We start from the raw sequence: 20,828 nt of genomic DNA, 5'->3' as shown, positions 1-20,828 counted from the left end.
CATGGCTGTTTTTCAGTATGGAGAAAAATGTGGCATGATTAAGCTACTGTTTATCTATATAAAACAGGAAATGTATCTGTATAAAACTGGAAACTTATCTACATAAAATAGCATAAATATATCATATTTTAGAAGACTGCAGATGGGCCATACATCAAACAAATCTAACAAAATCACAAGCAGGATAAATGGCAGTGTAGAAGATGAAGGAAGAACCTTCTGTGACTAGAGTCATGAAAAAATCTTTAGGAAGAGACACTGCACTCCAGAAAACTCTCTTGAAAATTCTAAAACCTGAACCTCTTCTCTTCCCTGACTTCAGCTCTGGCATCAGGCATCCTTTAGCATTAAGGAGGCTTCATAAGAAACAAGGTCATCATGATTTCAGTTATTTATTGTGTAATTTTTAGTTTTTACTTAGTTATTGAATAAGAGTGTAATACTTTACAGATCTATGAGTTTTAAGGAACTATATCAGAGGATAAATGTAGGCTTTAAATGTGTGTATAGTCCAGAAACAATTTCTTTTCCTTCTGAGGTAAACAACTTGTTCATATTATTTATCATAATTGCTAAAGTTTACTATTTTATAAGTTCTTATTCTAGGCTGGGAGCTCCACTGAGCACTTTGTATACAGTCCCCTTTAGCTTAGATAAAAATCATCTGAGGCAAGTTCAAATGATGGTAAAATCCTGGGCCCCTCTACAGATCGGTTCTTCCTCTGAAAGTACAGGGCGAGTACCGACTCACCTTCGGGTTGTGAGTATTAAATGGGATGATTCATCGCAATCCCTTTAGCTTGGCCCACCTCATGGTAAGTATTCTAAAAAAGGTAGCCTTTATTATTATGGAAATATTATTAAAGAAACAAAGCTATTCCTTAATAGAACAATCAGAATGTAGGAAATGATTTTTTTTTTTTTAATTAAAGAGTAACATTTGAGAAACTGAAATACAAATGAGCTTTGAACAATGCAGGGGTAGGGGTGCTGACCGTGAACAGTTGAAAATCTGTGTATAACTTTTAGTTCCCAAAAAACTTAACTACTAATAGATTATTGTTGACCAGAAGTCTTACCAATGATGACATAAATAAGTCTAATTTTGTATGTTACATGTATATTATATACTGTATTCTTATAACAAAGTGAGCTAGAGAAAAGAAAATTTAAGAAAATCCTAAGAGAAGATACATTTACAGTACTGCATTATATAAAAAAAAACTACATATAGGCGGACCCACATAGTTCCAACTCTGTTGCTCAAGGTTCAACTGTAAATTGTTTCTTTCCATCCTACTTTGTTATACCCAGAGTCTGAATTGGACATTGGTTACTTTAAAATAAATATTAATTTTAAAATCTTTAGAGGGAAAGTTTGATGAGATACTGAAGAGGAAAAAAACTAAATCTCTAATAACATGAGATGTGGAATTCTGTGGGAAATTAAAAATATAATTTTCTAATATTTAATGATGAAGTGATCAAAAGGGTGAAATTATTGTGATTTCAGATTTCTTTTGGAACATAGTTTGTTTTAGCATGCTCTAAAAGTAATGTTTTAGTATGCTCTAAAAAGATCAGTAATATTGCAGATTAAAAAGAAGGTATTTCAAATTATACATAAACAACTCACAAGTAATTACAGATATTTTGTAAGAAATAAGACTTCTCTATTTGGGACGGATGTTGCTCTGCGCCTCAACTTTCTCCTCTGTTCAAATGAACATAGCACTACCTAAGGTTGTAACAATTAAATAAGACAATGTCCTTGAAACAAGATCTGTCAATTTGAAAACACTACGAATACAAAATATTGTCCCTACCCATGGAGGGTTCTGGAAATGCTTCTACCTGGGTACCTTGGCAGAGGAGGAGACTGACAGGTCACTGGCAAAATGGAGACAGATTTGTCAGTTTTTTCTTTTGTGGCCAAATCCTATAATTATAAATTGCCCACTATCCCTTGGATTTGATTACACTGTAGGTAAAATTTTGTGTCAAATGTATGTTATGTTTTTATATCCTCTGTTGTACAGAAAGCCTTAAAGTCAATATTAATAGTGTTCCCCAAAGCCAGGATTGTGACAGAGATCAACAAATCTCGAATTGTTTTGTTGTTTCTCTTTCAAAAGACAACAACTTCATTAAAGATATGCATACCCTTTTTCACCAACATTAGACTTCCCGTTACCATACCAAGCAGAATTCTTCATTAAAAACATGAATGTAGAAGAAATGTTGGCCAGTGAGGTTCTTGGAGACTTTCTTGGGGCGGTGAAGAACGTGTGGCAGCCAGAGCGTCTGAACGCCATAAACATCACGTCGGCCCTGGACAGGGGCGGCAGGGTTCCGCTTCCCATTAATGACATGAAGGAGGGGTAAGCAGACCTTTATCTCATTCCCTTAAATATGCATTTTGAACTCTGGTGGTCTTATCAAATTTATTATAGATGGAAGATGGCGTATTGCATTCTTTTTAATAAGAAGTAGGTGTTGTAAAGATAGGGGAACACTAGCAATTTTCTATATTGACAAAGAGATTATATTAATGGTTCTTTATATCTGACGTCCCAGGTCCTCTGAATTCTAATTGTAGATCAGGATCAGCATCATAAATTATAGCACTGAGTCTTTTGTACTTCCTTAGAGAAGCTGATTATTTAGGGCCCTGCATTTCAAAGGAAATTGATGCCCCAGTTATCAGCTGCAGGATACTCAGGCTGCTGTAACTTTATTCTAGGAAACTATTTCTTCGCCTTTAACATTCTTTCCACCATGTGTCGGTGACGGATGGCTGGAGTGGATTTGAAACCTATTCCTGAAGCCTGGCCTTGTCACTCATGGGCTGGGTGACATTGGGCAAATGCTGCACTCCTCTGTGCGTCGATATCCCCCTTTGCTCCAAGGGGTACTTTTTTCTACTCCATACGTTTGAGAGGGATTTGTGTGTTCTCATGCCTTACAAAGTATTGACCCTTGTAGGGTTTAAGAAACACTTTTTATGCCTGGGTACATTGAGAGGATTGAATGTCAATGTCGAATCAAACTTTGATCTTTAATTTTTAACATGTAGGTTGAAGCAGATCTGCCATTTTTTTTAACCCTATACATATATGGAATACAGAATAAATCACAGTTTATATGGCACATCCTTTTCCAATCCCTCCTTTGTCCATGTACATGGGAACATTTTTATACAGATGACATCTAGAGTACCTGGATTAATAAGAATTAAATTTAAGGGCAGCGTTAAAGGAGAACTGTGTTGGAAATGAGGGAAGATATCACAAACAGACATAGATGAAGTATGAGAGGGTACGCAGAAGAGGGATAAGGGATAAGCAGTGAGCTGTGAAGTCCAACTTACAAATTTCAGAATTAAATTGTAGCTTGTATGTTACAGTAATGGATTTTGAAGTCAGTCAAGCACGCATAGAAGTGCTTTGAGAAAAAGAGTTGCTTTATCTCTTGGTCTATCTGTTGGTTGGTTTTCTATATGAAAAAATAATTTTAGAGCTTACATTTATTTTTATTTCAGCTTTCCAACATGAGTCTCTGTCCCACTGAGTAATTAAAGCAGAACTGTGGGAAACGACAAACAGGGAATCTCCCCTGAAAACATTCTCCCAATATGAAGTCTTTTCAATAGTTTCTTAAAGTCCTATGTTCCACGATGATTATTAAAACAATGACCAAAAGATGGTGGAGGAGAGCAGCCTGAAAACCAGGCACTGGTAGAGTTCTGTTTTATTGTGCTCTCTTCTGGGCTTCCTCTTCCCTATTCTGTCACACAGGCTGCACCCACAGAAACCCTTTTAGAGACAGTTGAACTAAACAACTCTCAAAACCAGACTCTGACCTAAAACAGGGCTTCCCAACCATGTCTTGCCTAAAAATTGCCAGTAGTGCTTTTATAAAAATATAGCTATGGCTGCCTATCTATAATCTATAATATAATCTATAATATATTTATAATATGTTTATATAGATAAGTTATAATATATAATTATCTATTAAATAAATTAATTAAATAAATAAATCGGTTAAGTATCCGATCTTCATCTCAGCTCAGGTCTTGATCTCAGGGTTGTGAGTTCAAGACTGCGTTGGGCTCCACACCCAGTAGTTACAAAATATAGATAGATAGATAGATAGATACATAGATAGGTAGGTAGGTTGGTTGGTTCCTGGCTTCTGCTTCCCCCTAGAGATTCTGAATCTTTGAGTCGATGGCTGGGCCTGAGCATGCGACTCTAAATTAAGAACAAAATTTTTGTCCTCCAAGTACTTGCTAAAGAAAGAATTCGGTCATTAGCTGATCCCCCAGCACCTGCTAGAGGGCGGCATGTGCTGTCAGATATTTGAGAGAGTCAGTCCCATGGCATTTATTTGGACCCTGTTGTCTCAGATCCCTTCCCAACTTGAAATGCTTTCCATGAGTTTTAATTTAATGTTAAGCCGTAACCTTTACAAAGTATTCATATGATAAGTCTTTTAAAATAGCATTTCTATAAATTGTACCCAATACCAACCTACTGCTTCAATGTCCCTATATGAACACCAATGAAACAAGATCATACTTGAGTATAGTTCCAGAAGAAAAAAAAATTGTCCCCGCGAATGATTTTGCACATTTCCTTCAGTTGTTATCTAATGCCATGGTAACAAAACTAACTTTTTGCCCTATCGCCTTAAACTTAGAAACAAAATGCTGTGCTTGGCTAACTAATCTCTTGTCTTTTGCTTTCTTTTTGTGGATGTATATCGTAATACTTCATTTCCTTAATAAACTTCTGTCTCCCTACTTTGTTTTGAAAATAACGTGGGCTATAAATCCCTTTTTAAAATGAAATCTTGAAGAAAATAAAAAGCTACAGTCAGACATAGCCAAGGAATTCCATCCTCTCTTTTCTAAGATTTTATTTTGAAAGGTTATCATATGCTTCCAAGGTATTAATTGAACACCTGACAGAGTATCCTGCTTAACATTCAGTAACAAAAGTCTCAGGTCTCTAATAAAAAAAACAAACGAATAAAACCTCCATGAGTTTATCTCCTATCACTCATGGAGGCCGCAGTCTCCTAAATGAAGATTTTTTCCATAGTTGATCTATGTAGTCAAACACACAGCAGATGAATAGGAGAAACTCTCAGTGGTAGACCATCCGAGAGGGTGCCCTGGCCTTCCCCAGCCCAAGGGACCATTCAGTGTCCATCATCAGGAGCCCACTCTGTAGCATCCCACGTCCTCATCCCTTCCTCACATGCGTTCGTTTACCTCTGCACTCACTGACAGCCTTCAGACTTCTCCTAAATCTAACAGAAAACAATGAGAAAGATTTACTTCAAAGTCAGTAAGCTCCTGCAAAGGAAGGCTGAGCCTCCTGAAAAGATTGGCCTTCCCCTGCCAGACTCGTAACCCCAGCAACTGTGCTCCCTCTGGGCGTGGTCTCTGTGCTGCTTTTGCTCTAGAGACTCTGCCAGAGGCTAAGGATGGGTGGCTGCATTTAGCCTGGGATGAAGCCGGTGGAAAGAGGAGCAGGTTCATGTTTCATTCTAGGCACGGCATCGCCGCCAAGCCGGGGTGAGTGATGTGGTGTAAACGGCGTCTATGAAGGGAATGATGGGGTGTGAGGATTAAAGAATATACTCACTTTTCATAAGAGATTGTCAGACCTGCCACGATTTCCTCTGGTTACCAAAGCGTGTGGATCTAGCCTCAATCAGCAAAGAGAATCCTCGTTTATTTGTTAGACAATCTCACAAAATGCTCCCTCTAATTAATTGTTTGCTTTCTGCCCTATAAAGTCCTCAGTGACAAATTAAACTTGAGGAAGAGAATGTAAGTCAGTGGATGCCAAATACTGCTCTGATGCAGGGTCATGATCCTGGGCCAGGCCATAGTGCTCTGCTGAATTTGCCCCCGTGTTTGGTGACTTATAAGATTGGCCTTTATTCTTAAAGAACTTTCCTCCTACACTTCTGGTGCAAATATTCTTTTATGGAAGGGTGGTGATATAGGATAGGAACTTCTAAAAAGAGCCTTTAATAATGTAAAAATTGGAAGCCCGTATAAATCCACTTTTTAAAAAAAGATTATTTATTTATTTGACAGACAGAGATCATGAGCAGGCAGAGAGGCAGGCAGAGAGAGAGGAAGGGAAGCAGGCTCCCCACTGAGCAGAGAGCCCGATGCGAAGCTCGATCCCAGGACCCTGGGATCATGACCTGAGCTGAAGGCAGAGGCTTGTACCCACTGAGCCACCCAGGCGCCCCCATATAAATCCACTTTTAAAAGTATAAAAATAAACCGATACATGAAATCAGTGTGACTATATGTCTAAACTCTATTCTGTGTTCTACACATAGATTCACATATCAAGTATTTTTATTGGGGAGTAGTATATTAATCTTTGTGGTATAGTGATTAAAAAAACAATTGACCAGACAGGTAATTGGATAATTAAAAAGCCGTGTAGTACATACAACTGTCGAGGTATTCAGAGTGTTTCTTCCTCACTTCAGGTCCATGCCTGGAAAAGGTTCATAGAGGAGGTAAAGATCTGAGTTTCAAGCATACAAATTAATTTGCTCAAAAAATAACGAAGAGAGATTCTAGATAGAGGGTTCAGCTTGGGCAAAAGCCCTGAGGTAGGAGGAAGCCTGATGGATTTGGAAACCTATTTCCTATGGGTTTGGGGGACAGGGATCCAGAAGTGGTAGTTACAAAGGAGGCAAACCCCAGACCAGGTAAGGCCTTGCGTAAGGAAGAATTGTTCGGATTTTATTCCAAAGCATTAGGGACATTTGCAGAAAATAGCACATGGTTGAAAGAGTAGACCAAACCCAAATGCCTCCTTTCTGCAAGCAGGAAGATCTTTCCCTACCTCTCTCTCTCTCTCTCTCTTTCTTTCTCTCTCTCTCTCTCTCTCACACACACACACACACACACACACACACACACACACACACAAACTAGAAGGGTCTGATCCTTGCAAGCCAGTTCCCTCTTCAAATAATGTATTCCTTCTCCAAGGAAGAGGAGCAAGCAAGTAGCAGAACTAGAGTCTGGAACTGTCCTCTCTTTTCTTTTTTAGTTCTGCATTCGATCTTTTATTTAGTTTAACTTATTCTTTATTTTTCATCTTACCTTTGGTTGATTGATCGCAGATATGCACAGAAGTGGTGTGGGGGACAGAGGGCAGGAATCTTAGTGCATTTTCTTCTAAGAGCTCAACTGTTCCCAGGCAACAGGTAACACGTGGACACATTCTTCTCTAAACTGTCTTTTATCTCCACAAAATCAAGAATCAACCACATTCGTTGCTTGGACAATTAGGTCAAATATGCAATCATTGGATCCATTGATCTGGCAGAGATCTGGCTAAAAAAGGCAGAGTCTTGACTTAATCTTTTTTTTTCTAACCTGTTACTTAGTTTTCAACATTGTATGTGTAAAGGCCACAATGAATGTGTTCTACCTCAGGGGAAGTTGAATTGTTCAAACTGGAAGAAAAGACTCCTTCGTAAGGAACAAATTCCACCCGTGTGAATTAATTCTTGGGGGTCTGAGGCACCATGTTCCGTCAACGTTGCTTGAGAGCCTTGAACTCAGCAGCACGTTCCCATCTCATCTGTTTACACCTTTGAAAGTTTGAAAACACGTGGCTAAGGTCATAAAGATAACAATTACCTTCATTTCACTTTATAAAAATTTTAAGTTTCTTCATGTCAAGAAGCTAGCTAAAAGGAGAACAGATTATGAAAAATGTGATTTTAGTGTGCATCGCGTTAGGTGCCACATACACAGCCATATACAACATTTTTTTTAAAAGCCATCTTGTTGAAACTTTCTGGCTCTACAAAAGAAACAATAAATACACATTTTTTTTTTTTTTTTGAGCCTGCAAGGCAAATCTAATATCTCCTTCTCTCAAGCATGGCATTTGTAGTCTGTTTGCATTTTATATATTAACTTACAGATTTTCCCAGTATTCTGGAGACATAATTGACATATGGCATCGTACAAGTTTAAGTTGTACAACATAATGATTTGACGTATGTATATATTGCAAAACGATTACCATAATAAATTCGGTTAACATCCATCACCTCATGTAGTTACAATTTTTTTCTTGTGATGAGAGCTAAGATCTACTCTCTTAGCAACTTTCAAATATACAGTGACTTGTGTTTTAAAACTGATTTAAGGGACGCCTGGGTGGCTCAGTTGGTTAAGTGGCTGCCTTCGGCTCAGGTCATGATCCCAGCGTCCTGGGATCGAGTTCCGTATCGGGCTCCTTGCTTGGCAGGGAACCTGCTTCTCCCTCTGCCTCTGCCTGCCTCTCGGCCTACTTGTGATCTCTCTCTCTCTTTCTTTCTCTCTCTCTCTCTCTCTGACAAACAAATAAATAAAATCTTAAAAAAAATCATTAAAAAATAAAAAAAAAATTAAAACTGATTTAATGCTTTTTATTCATTCATTTATTCTTCAAATAGGCTCCCTGAGGACGGTGAGAAAGAAAGGGTTCAAGGAGGACCCTTAAGGGGCTGTTGCTTCATGCCATGTGGAAAGCAATGGTGATCAGAACTAGGGTGTAAGGGAGATGGAACAAAGTGGACAGGTGCATGGGAGAGTTCTTTTGGGGTAAATGTCAGAGACTGATGATAGATTGAATATGTGGAAAGAAGGACAGGAGTCAAATATGATGGTGCTTGAGCATCTGGCCATGCCAGTCATTGGGAGAGAAGATGGAAAAGGAGAACAGGTGAAGGTGGGGTGGGGTGACGATGAGCTCAGTTCGGAACATATTAAGTTTGTGAAGCCTATGGATCATCCAAGGAGCGATGAAAGTAATTTGGCAGTATGTGTTAACTGTCATAAAAATGTTTCTACTTCTAGGCATCTCTTTTAAGATAGTAACATTAAAGAATTGCACAGAGATAGTCTTTGCAATATTATTTATAACATAAAAAAAATTGGAAGCAACTTACATGTCCGACCCTGAAGTAGTTGTGAATAAATCGTGTGCATTTAAAAAATTACATTGCCATAAATCTATAATTACAAAGACTATACAATATGGAAAATGCTTATGATGCATTAAGGGAAAAAAGCAGGGTACAAAATTGTATTTTGGAGATGATTGCAATTAGGTTAGAATATATGCATTTGAAAAACATTTTGCAAGGTACATTGGAAAATGAAGATAGTTATCTTAGTAATATAAATTAATTCTGTTTTTATATCCCAGGTTTTATGTAATGTTTTTATATTGCTTTCATAATTTGAGGAAAAAAATAAAACATTTCAAAGCATCAAAACTCTAGCCCAGGGTGCCTGGGTGGCTCAGTGGGTTAAAGCCTCTGCCTTCAGCTCAGGTCATGATCCCAGTGTCCTGGGATCGAGTCCTGCATCGGGCGCTCTGCTCAGCAGGGAGCCTGCTTCCCTTCCTCTCTCTCTGCCTGCCTCTCTGCCTGCTTGTGATCTCTGTCAAATAAATAAATAAAATATTAAAAAAAAAACAACTCTAGCCCATTTATGTTATCTTGAAGTGAATTAATTTAAAATCTTACTAATTGTAAATGCAAATCAATGTCATTTTAAAGCAAGTTAACAGTTGTAAAAATACTCATTTTATTTCTGTATTTATAAGTATAATGTCACAATTATTAAGGAGATATATGGTCTTGGCTAGGCAGTTAATAAGGGAATAGAATTTGACTTTATGTGAAGCTTACAATTAAGAACTTGTTTTAAATGGAATATATTTATATTCACTGATCATCTAAATACCTTACCAGTGGTTTCTCATATATACTTTTGTTCTGAAATTTTTATTTTTATTTTCCTCTTTAGCTTTAGCCCATTATATACTATTTATCTACTGAAGGCACCATAGTTTTTGAAAAAAAAAGTTCCTTCAATGAATCTCAAGTCAAAATATAAATTTGACATAAAGAACAACCAAATGAATTTGTGTAGTCAAACTCTGGGACACAGTTGTCAACTCAAGGTGTGGGTTCATACTTACGTTGACATAGCTTTGAATTTTTGTGATACACTTTCACTTACTATCAGTTTTAAAAATAACAGATTTATTGAGATGTAATTAATATACTATACAATTCACCTATTTAAAGTATGTAACTTAATGGATTTTAGCTTGTTCACAAAGTTGTGCAGTCATTATCACAATCAATTTTAGAATATTTATATCATCCCGACTCCTCCATCCTATACCCATTGGCAGCCACTTACCACCACCACCACTCCCCACCCCACCCCCCCAGCCCTAGGCAACTACTGTTTACTTGTTATCCTTATAAATTTGCTTGCTGTGGACATTTCATATGAATGGAATCAGACCATATGTGTCTTTTGTGACTGACTTCTTTCACTTATCCACAGTATTGTTTTCAGGGTTCACCCCTCTTGTAGCACGTATCAGTACTTCATTGTTTCTATGGTATTTGGTTGTATGGAGGTTCCACCTCTTATTCGCTCATCAGTGAGCATGTAGATGGTGTCCACTTTCTGACTACTGTGAATACCGTTGCTATGACCACTCATGTACAAGTCTTCGTATAGACATCTATTTTCATTTCTCTTAAAGTACATACTTAGGAGTGAAGTTGCTGGTTCATATGGTAACTCTGTATTCAACCGTTTGAGGAACTTCCAGACTGTTCTCCAAAGCAGAGGCACCGTTTGACATTGCCACCAGCAGAGGAGGAGAGTTCCAGTCTCTCCACATCCTCTCCAGCGCTTCTTATTATCTGTGTTTTTTCTTGTAGCCATCCTAATGGATGTGAAACAGTAGTTTTGATTGTGGTTTTGATTTCTCTTTTGCTGAGGGCTGAGGGTGTTGGACATCTTTTCATGCACTTATTGGACCTTGGTGTAATTCTTTGGAGAAATGTCTATTCAGGGCCCTTGCCATTTTTAAATTGGATTGTCTTTTTGTTATTGAGTTGTAAGAGTCCCTTACATATTGTAGATGCAATTTCCTTATTAGATGTATGATTTGCAAATATTTCTCTTATTTCATGGGTTACCTTTTCACTTTCTTGATGGTGACCTTTGGAGCACACTGTTTTTAATTTAGGTAAAGTCCAGCTCATCGAGTTTTTTCTATTATTGCTGAAACTTTTGGTATCATAGTTAAGAAACTACTGCCTATTTCAAGGTCATGAAAATGTACACCTTTTTTCCCTCAGAGTTTAACAGTTTTAGCTCTTACATTTAAGTCACTCATCTATTTTGAGTTAATTTTCTCCTATGGTATGGGGTAGGGGCCCAGCTTTATTCTTTTGCATGTGGATACCCTATTGTGTCAGGACCATTTGTTCTAAAGACTGTCCTTTCCTCCATTGAATTATCTTGGCACTTGTGACAAAAATCAATTTACTACATGTAAGAGTTTATTCCTGGACTTTGAATTTTATTCTGTTGATCTACTTGTCTATCCTTAGGCTGGGTTACTATCGCTGATTGTTCTGATTATTGTTGCTTTGTAGTAAGTTTTAAAATCAGTAATTGTGAGTCTTCCAACTTTGTCGTTTTCAAGAATTTTTTGTGGTTATTTTAGGTTCCTTGAATTTCCATATACATTTTAGGATCAGCTTGTCAGTTTATGCAAGGAAGACAGCTGGTATTTTGATGGATTTATTTCATAAGTAGCTATAGTATTGTCACTAGGAAAAGAAACATTTATTTAGAGTAATCCTGGTTTTCTCTCTTCTTTTGAAAGACCTATGAGATTCTCTTTTCTCAAGCTGCTTCAAGATTATTTCAATACTATCATCACTAACTTCTTTTTTTGTGTGTGTGAAACTCTTCCTGACTAATTAAGTAGAGTTCTTTCCCCTTAATCACTAAGATGCACACCAAGAAAATAAATTTTGCTTGCCTAATTTGTGCTTACCAAATAATAGTTTTTCTCTTAGATTGACTTCTTAGATAAAAGAGTGAGAGACCTTGTAGTAGGAGACCTAACAGTAGGGGGTTGTGCAGTAGAAAAGCTGATAGAACTCTTGGGCAAAATAGCTAAATGCCTAAAGCTCCAGAGATGTAATTTCCCATCTTATTAAAATGAAATCAAGTGAAATTCATTACCTACAATTACTTATTGCTTTAGTCATAGTGTTATTTCTAAATAATTTACTTTAAGGGTAATCTTTAAAGGAAAGTCATCTACAAAACATAGTAATCACAATATGGCAGACACATGCTTACTTTGAATTAAAGTAAATAGGATGAAAAAAAATTTTTTTTTAGAAATTAACTAGAATCAAGAGAATGTCTGAAACACCAAAGCACTCAGTAAATATTGGTTGAATAAAGGAAAGACTGAAAGGCAGCTCCTACATGAATCACTGCTTTTAAAGCCCAGGTCCCTACCTTAGGGATGATTCTAGATAATCCCTCAATTCAAAAGGATAAATCCTGCTTTCAGGGTAGATTGTTTTTCAGTGTTTCCAATTTTCTCAAAGGATAACCTGAGAGTTTCACATTTTTGCAGCGTTTATGTCATGGTTGGTGCCGATGTACCGTTTTCTTCTTGTTTACGAGAAGTTGAAAATCCACAGAATCAATTGAGATGCAGTCAAGAAATGGAGCCTGTGATAACATGTGATAAAAAGTTTCGTACTCAGTTTTACATCGACTGGTGCAAAATCTCATTGGTGAGTTTTTATTTTGTTTTTGCAAATGTAATTGGAAGTGATGGGGCTGGAGTTAACATTTGACTAAAAGCTGAATTGCTTTTAGGAACAAATCCTGGGTTTACTTTGTTAACGCAATTGACTTCCCTTGGCTTTAAGAATTTGGCAAGCTTGTTGACAGTGCATCCATTTAGGAAAGTGTATCTCCACTTTTGTCCTCAGTCTACCCTGATTAGTTTTGGGGGCTGCATTAGCTTGGCAGGTGGTCCAAATGACCCCCTTGGATATCCAGGTGGTTGCTAAGCCAGGATAGAGTATGGAGTCCGTGTGACGTATGAAGAAAGTCTCAAATATGCTGCCATTACCCACTTGGAAGGAGAGACTGGGGTACCATAATACATCTGAAAATAAGCAAGTGTGCTATGAGTTTCTGTCCTAAAAATGCAAATTATAGGGCAAGTTCAAGGAATAACAAAAAACTGCAAGTGAACAAAATTAGAATCTTACCCACAGCCCCATAAATATTAAATATCTCTTTCTAAATTACTTTTTAACTAGGATGCTAAAAAACTTAAGAAAATGTAGGTAAGGTTTCATATACACTTGATATATATATATAATATTTCATATAAAATTTATATTATTTTTTGATTTTGCTTTCTGGAAGATTGGTAAGTTGTTTTACTTCTTTAGTGACCTTTAGATTTAACTTCTGTCAACTCTTGATGATTGGTGGTGAGTGAATTAGATCTAAGTTTAAAGTTGACATTTAAACAAAGTTATTGACACATAAACACAACTGTCACTTCATGGCTTGGAGAACCAACTGCAGGCAACTTTCCCAGATCTCCCAGGACAGGAGATCTTTTATTCATCTTGTAACACATGCACCTGTGGCCCTTTGCCCTAGACACCTCTTTTGATGTGACTGTGTCTTAGGAAAATAATTTTCTTTTTTTGTCTTCTTAAATCAAGACAAATATTGAGCTGCTGTGGTTTACGTGTATTATAGATAAGTGCTGAGTTTGCAAAACTTACTCTTCCTATCATCGTCCTAATCATACAAGAATGCCAAAGACTGAGTGACTGTAGTCATAACTTGAGTAGGTACCTGTAACGGGAGTCAGCAGACAGCCGGCCCTAACAACACCATTTTACTTGTGTTCGTGCTGTAAATTGTTTATGTTTAGGAATATGACCTAATTTCTGAAGTTTTAAAAATGACTTATGCTTTGAAGCTTTTAGTTTCTATGGTGAGATTTTATAAATGGGAAGAGTACTGGGATTTTCATTTTTTATTTTACATGTATTTATTTATGTGTCAAATTTTACCACAGAAGATATCAGGAGGTGTAACTGAAATAGTGAAGCAATAAACATAATAAATAAAATAGAAAAGAAATGGATGATCAGGACCTGAACTTTATTTAAAAAATAAGCCTAAGGTCAAGTTTGACAATAAGCTTCCTGTGTCCAGGATTAAAAGAGGGAATTCATCAGTTACTTAGTTCTCCTTCTTAAAAGAGACAGCATTGATTCCTTCACAGAAAATGAAGGTTCACTAGCACTGTACTCTTGACAAAATTTTTCAAGTGGGTATTTTTTGGAAGGATACTGAGAAATGCCATGAATCATTCTCCCCAACATATTTTGTGGGGAGGGTGTTTGGGGGGGCAAATGGAGTGACAGATTTCACATTGACATTTTTACAGTGTCCTTCAATAAAAACCACAACATAATTAAGTACAACTCAGTAAAACAGTTCAATGAATGTGGAGGTAAATTAATATAGTGCCAATGTGCATTTTTTTGATTCTGGGTTAGAATTTAATGAAACTATAGTATTGGCTGAGTTATGTGTTCCTTGGGCTATCCTTCCCCCACATCACTTCTGTCAGCTCAACAGCAGAAAGAAAGATCAAGTTTGTAATCATTTAGAAATTGTCTCTCATTTTATTTTTCTTTCGTCTTTCACTAACCTTAGAAACCATACCTGCACACCTGGTTGTCTGCCAGTTCATGGCTTGTTAGCATCTTTTCTAGAAGTTTACCGTAGGAAACAAGAAATGTACACGGTAGAATTAAGGACTTCTGCTTTGAAGGAAGAAAACTGGAAAGAACAGCCACATACACACATACATGTATTATGTGTGGATTCATGTATATATGTCTGTCTGTTGTGGAAAGGGCCCAGAAAGTGGGCCAACACAAGCCCTTTAATGTTACTTTTGTTCATGACTTCTTCCTAGCTCCCGTAGACAATGGCAAGTTCAAGATGATAATGCAGTTGGAAAAGAGGGCTCTTTAGAAATGTGTCAAAGAAAGTTTGGATCTATCTGGGTCTTCCGCTCTCATCATGTTTATAGTTATTAATTCGATGTGTAATTGTCTTCTTTTATATCAGGTCGATAAAACAAAGCAAGTGTCCACCTATCAGGAAGTGATTCGAGGAGAGGGGATCTTACCTGATGGTGGAGAGTACAAACCCCCTTCTGATTCTTTGAAAAGCAGAGACTATTACACGGATTTCCTAATTACACTGGCTGTGCCCTCGGCGGTAGCACTGGTCCTTTTTCTAATACTTGCTTATATCATGTGCTGCCGACGGGAAGGAGTGTGAGTACTTTAAAACACTAATAAAAGATTACTGAGCCTACTGGATAACAACATAGAAGATTCCATTAAAAGCCAAGTTTCATTTGGTTCATAAAACACTTTATAAATTAATTGAAATTGTGTTCAAGTCAAACTACAGTACTTTTTATTCTTTTAAAATGAATTAAAATAGTTTCGAGTCTAGTAAATCAAATTAGGGGATATAATTACCTTATTCAACAATTATTAAGGCTAGATATAAATTCATGCTGGCAAAACAGTCCCAAGAATAACTGAGGCTAGCTCTTTTGGTTATATAAGCCATTTTGTGCAGAGACTATGGAGTCTATAAACATGGTAATTGCACTTTAAGTAGATAAATTGTCTTAGTTTGATCAGAAGTGATGGTCAGAATTCTCCTTGAAATCCTTGTCAAACGGGTGACATAATCTAAATGTTTAAAAGATACGTATGTGTACATATAAACCTAGGAGTAAATTAGTGAAAAAAAGAGCATAATTGGAGGAAGGAGTGTTCATTTCATGATTAGTTAGCACTTTCAGGACATCTGTGTCAATTAAAATAATCTCCCCAAATTATCTGGAAGTCAGGGCAACAAAGTGAAAGGATAAAAAATTAATAAAGCAGCAAGTAACAGATTCTTCCATTTTTTTACATGTAGCCTGATTTCATTATGTCATAGAATTTATTTCCAAGAGCTTGATGCTCAATCTCCATTTTTTTCCATTTTTCTGTGTGTTTCTCATCAGTATTCCATCTCTGTATGTGTACTCATCCAAATAATGTCATAAACCTGGTGGCAAATGCTGCCTGGATGCATTTAATGGTAACAATGTCAGCATTTCCACATCATGCAAGATCCCATGAGCATATAGTCTTAATGTTCCAAATATCAATGCTATTATTTAATTCATAAATTTTGTTTTGTTTCTAGGGAAAAGAGAAACATGCAAACACCAGAGTAAGTGTCTTCTTTCCTGTTATTTTCTTTATCATGTTTTTTCACTTCTCAGTTGCTCCTCGTGCTCCATACATGTGTGTCATGCTTTGATTTTGTCATTCGTCATCTTTCATAGTTTATTTCATAAATGTGAAAGCTGCTTTCTAAATAGAGATATCTAGGATGGGTAGAGACTAAAAATAAAAAGGGTTTGAAAACTAAGATTATGTAGATAAAAATTAAACCTAAAACTTCAGATTTAGAATATTAACTTGCCATTTATATGATGTGATTTCCCAATCTGCATTTCTATAAACCAGAGAACAGATGAAAAGGCCTTTCATACACGTTTTCCTGAATCTACAGTAATAACCTACCATAAAATGAAACTTCTGTGAGTATTGATAAATGCCCCATCAGAAGAACTATATAAAAGCTATGGTAGTTTAATCTTAATCCTAGACATTAAATAGTGTACTAGTTTGTTACTTAGGGCTATAATATTAACACAATGCTTTATAGCTTAGTTTTATGCAAGACACGTTTATTTAAAACATTGGTTTACAATGTTCAGTTTTTGCTGTGTTAAAAGCATGTGAAATGTATCCCTTTCAGAGATAACCTTTAGAATGCCCAAAGTGCAATAATATCTTATTTTAAAAAGAAAAAATTTCATAACGTTTTCACATTTGATGACCCGTGGGGCTAATATTGGATTTTAAATATGCATGTGTTTTATTTCTTTTCGATCTAGCATCCAGCTGGTCCATCATAGTGCTATTCAGAAATCTACCAAAGAACTTCGTGACATGTCCAAGAATAGAGAGATAGCATGGCCCCTGTCAACGCTCCCTGTGTTTCACCCTGTAACTGGGGAGATCATACCGCCTCTGCACACGGACAGTTATGAGAGCACAAACATGCCACTGATGCAGACGCAGCAGTAAGTATCCACGTGCTCCTGTCATTATTAATATGCATGAAGATACCCACTTACTTTCCATAAAGACCAGAACTTTTCATTATTGCTTTCGTTGTTTGTTTGTTTGTTTATAACTCTTAAGAGAAAATACCAAAAGGACATTGATAGTAGATTCCCAACCCCGTGGTGTTGACCCAAATACAAAACGTTACTTTCAGGAGATGCATCTTTTTTTTCGTCACTAATTGAAATAAGATGACATTCACCTTAATAGTTCAGAAATTGACACTGCTGATAAACTAACGTGTGCTCAAAGAAGAGGTAATTGTGAAAAGAAATGCATATCCTGAAGCATTACACATTGATTATTTTTTAGAGCTATAATTAGAATTATTGGGTTCTGTTAACCTATTTGTTGATATTATTACCACACATCTACTTAATGTAATTTTTTGTGCCTCAGGATAAAAGCTTTTTATGTGATTTCTTGTGATATGCTTGTATATCAAAATGAATAGTTCTAATTTTGACTCTAAGTACAATTTATTAGTGCCCACCTTTATAGTGCTGGAAGGACTATGATCAGAAAGCCTGGAAGAAGTCTTTTGTAAGGGGTATCTATGGGGGTGAGGGGTAAGGGTTGAGGAAGTTGCCCACATTATATGCCTAGAAGCTCAGTTTCAGTATAAGGGAATTGTAGGTAAAATTGCCATTTATTTTTAAGAACATGAATCGTTTTCCCCCTTATTTTAACCATATGTTAAAATGGGCTAAATTCAGTTTCCCAGTGAAGTCACAGGTTGGATTTTGAGATTCTCCTCTTTCTCATTTTACTTTTATGAATATGATGGATACAGAGAAAAATCTACCCCTCCTCACCCCATAAACTTTAGGGTATGGTATAAAGTAACCTCTTACTGATTAAAGACTTCTCTGGGAACCATAGTGGATGCAAACATTTTCCCATTGCAAATGCTTTTTTGTAACCATGCAAAATGTATGTGGTGATTTGGAGATTAAACAGTAATTAACATGAGTAGTAGAGATAGTCAGACTTGATAAATTTATCCAAAATACTTCAGAAATCTAAAAGTATTGTATTTTCCTAAACTTCTCTAGCATTTACTTATTGTTGAGTAGGCTAAGATGTGTGTTTGTGTGTGCATGTATGTGTAAGTAATTGATTGGAGCCTGATTGACAGTGGAGAAATTTGCATACATTATCATTTTGAGTTTTCAAAAAATGAATATTCTATCAGGGATGTGAATATTAAAGCCTCACAAAATTTAGTTGTACTGAATGGAAGGGATAGATTTCTATGTTCTTTGATGGCTAATGGGTCCTCCTAAAACCCACTTTACCAGGATTAGATACTGATGAAAAAAATTAGTAAAATTTCAAGAATACTTTAATAGCTCACAATTTAGCAATCTCTCCTGCTTTTCTAAATTTTTTTTAAGATATCTTTTCAGTATTACAAAATTCATTGTTTATGCACCACACCTTGTGCTCCATGCAATATGTGCCCTTTTTTCTTTAGATGAAAATTTGAACAGCCTTATCATTCATTTCTAAATGGAAAGAACTTTTAAATTCTTTTAGGTTTCCATTCCGTATTGTCTATACCCAAGAGTGCTAGTGAAATGTGGGTATATAGTCCTCAACTGTTGATATATAGTCTCCAAAATGAAATGGTCAAATACACTTGAGAAGCAGTTTTTGTTTGTTTGCTTGTTTGTTTGTTTGTTTGTTTGTTTTAAAACTACAAGGGTTCTCCGAGGCCTTGAGTGTTGCTATGCTTCATGAATCCATGGAAAAAACCCAGAAGAGGTAGCTCTTCATAACAATGCTGTCAAATTTTGCAATAGAGAAATATTCATTATAATGAGTAGGGGAACTTAAATATGTTTATAAATCAGTAAAACTCTGTCGCTGGTGAAGTTTAAGGGAAAGAAAAAGGCTGTATCATTTAGATAAGCTTTCTAACTATATATGTTGAGAATGAAAGTCGCTCCTTAAAAAGTATTTTGATTTTCTGTTGTTAGGGTTTTGCCATGTTTCTGTTTGTATACAAACACAACAAAATTTTCTATCTAGTTCACAACCAAATACATCTTCCTGGTCCTCCCATAATCCCACCAACTCTCGTTATGTTGATGACATCTCTCTATTTGCAAATGCAATAGGTTATTCTATTGAACTTGTGACAGTTTGACCATATATGTATTTTTAAGTCCAGAAAACCTTCACATTATTCAGATTTCTGCTAATGGAAAAACTCCATTAACTAGCACTTCTATATAAATAGGGTAGATAGATAATTGAGGATGTGCACAATGATTATTCTGAGGCACTGCGAGATCATCAAGTACGTCTGACTCATCAGAGGGAAATTAAATTACATTCGGTGTAGTTTCAGTGTTGAGTGTATATTATCTTTCTTTTATTCTTGGAAATGGATAATATGTGCACTGTCTCTATGGTAACTCCCTATAAGCCAGAATATGTGATTAACTTCATTTTCCAACCATGCCAGATAATAGGGAAATTCATTGTATCAGGTTCGTCACAGCTGTCCTTTACGCAAATTCAGCTTTTACTCCTTACCTTAAAAGCATGGCCCTGTTTTTAAAGTTGTATTTCAGCACCAAGTATACACATACATACATACACATTTGGGTCATTTGGATTGAATTGAATCCTCCACATTAAAATGAGATATTCTATTTGACAAGGCATTAGAGTACTTGATAACCAAGTACGTGCTTGGAGAATGCTGCCTGGTATTTGTTAATTAACCCTTCCCAAAAGGGCATACATTTCACCTTCCCATATTCATGCTAACCTTACTGATTCATAAATGATTTGGCTAGCTACAGGATTGCTACAGGATTTCATGTTTATTCTTCAGACTCAACACCAGAAATATTCAGGCATAAGGACATTGGCTTCCAAGCAAGACTCAAGGACATTCAAAGCTTTCCTTCAGAGCTACGTGGAAATTTGCTCTGGTCTTTTAAACAAGTCAGTCTAGGAGGTCTAAAGAACCTTAGAAAAGTGGGAGGTAAAGGGAACTCGTAAGTTGTATGATGGGGGGGCTGTGACCATTATTTGTCAGTTACATAGTAACATTTTCTTCTTGGTATGATACTTTCCAGGACTTAGACTGGCACCATACCTTAGACAGTAAAATAATATTTAATCATTTGCAGATGATAAAATTGAGGCATGGATAAGAAACAAAGCTAAATTAGGTCAAAACTGAGATTAGATTGTTTGCCTATCTTGCTATTAAGTCAAAGATAATGTAGTTATTGAACTCAGAAGGATCTCTGATTCAGGTTACAGGCAGTGGATTGAATAGGTTGTGGGAAGGGAACCTGGAGAGGGACCAGGAGATGGAGGACATGCTCGGAAGGGACAACTTCATTTTGTACAGAATTCCCTCTACATTCCAGATTGCAGAGACAATATAAACAGGCTCTTAAAATTATCATAGTATAAAAATGTAAGGTCAATTTTGTTTGATCTTTACTAATGTATTTATTAATAACTTTTATTTTGGAATGATTTTCGAGGTTCCAAGAAGTTGCAAAGATAACACAGAGAGTTTCCAGAGATTCCCTCACACACTTTTCTCCCATTGCACCTTTGTCACAACTAAGAAACCAACATTGGTG

The 20,828-nt window shown here is 36.4% G+C and overlaps 1 protein-coding gene across 6 annotated transcripts in view; it reads left to right on the top strand.

Moving 5' to 3' along the window:
• The window catches only part of LOC111147298 (sarcoglycan epsilon), a 66,844-nt gene that overhangs the window by 36,318 nt on the left and 9,698 nt on the right, over positions 1 to 20,828 (top strand). For 2 of the 6 annotated variants that reach the window (XM_022503260.1, XM_022503258.1), the window contains exons 5-9: positions 2,183 to 2,381; positions 12,528 to 12,690; positions 15,074 to 15,285; positions 16,220 to 16,246; positions 16,980 to 17,168. In XM_022503260.1, coding sequence (XP_022358968.1) covers positions 2,183 to 2,381; positions 12,528 to 12,690; positions 15,074 to 15,285; positions 16,220 to 16,246; positions 16,980 to 17,168 — 790 coding nt within the window. Of the gene's footprint in view, positions 1 to 2,182; positions 2,382 to 12,527; positions 12,691 to 15,073; positions 15,286 to 16,219; positions 16,247 to 16,979; positions 17,173 to 20,828 lie in introns of those variants that run through there. The other 4 variants (XM_022503264.1, XM_022503259.1, XM_022503263.1 and 1 more) reach the window with 2 other exon arrangements.

Source organism: Enhydra lutris, unplaced genomic scaffold, assembly GCF_002288905.1.
Source record: "Enhydra lutris kenyoni isolate GAN:26980312 unplaced genomic scaffold, ASM228890v2 scaffoldscaffold16, whole genome shotgun sequence".
NCBI classification, from domain to species: Eukaryota; Metazoa; Chordata; class Mammalia; order Carnivora; family Mustelidae; genus Enhydra; species Enhydra lutris.
Note: the sequence above shows the minus strand (reverse complement) of the source record. Positions and strands in the feature narration are given on the sequence as shown.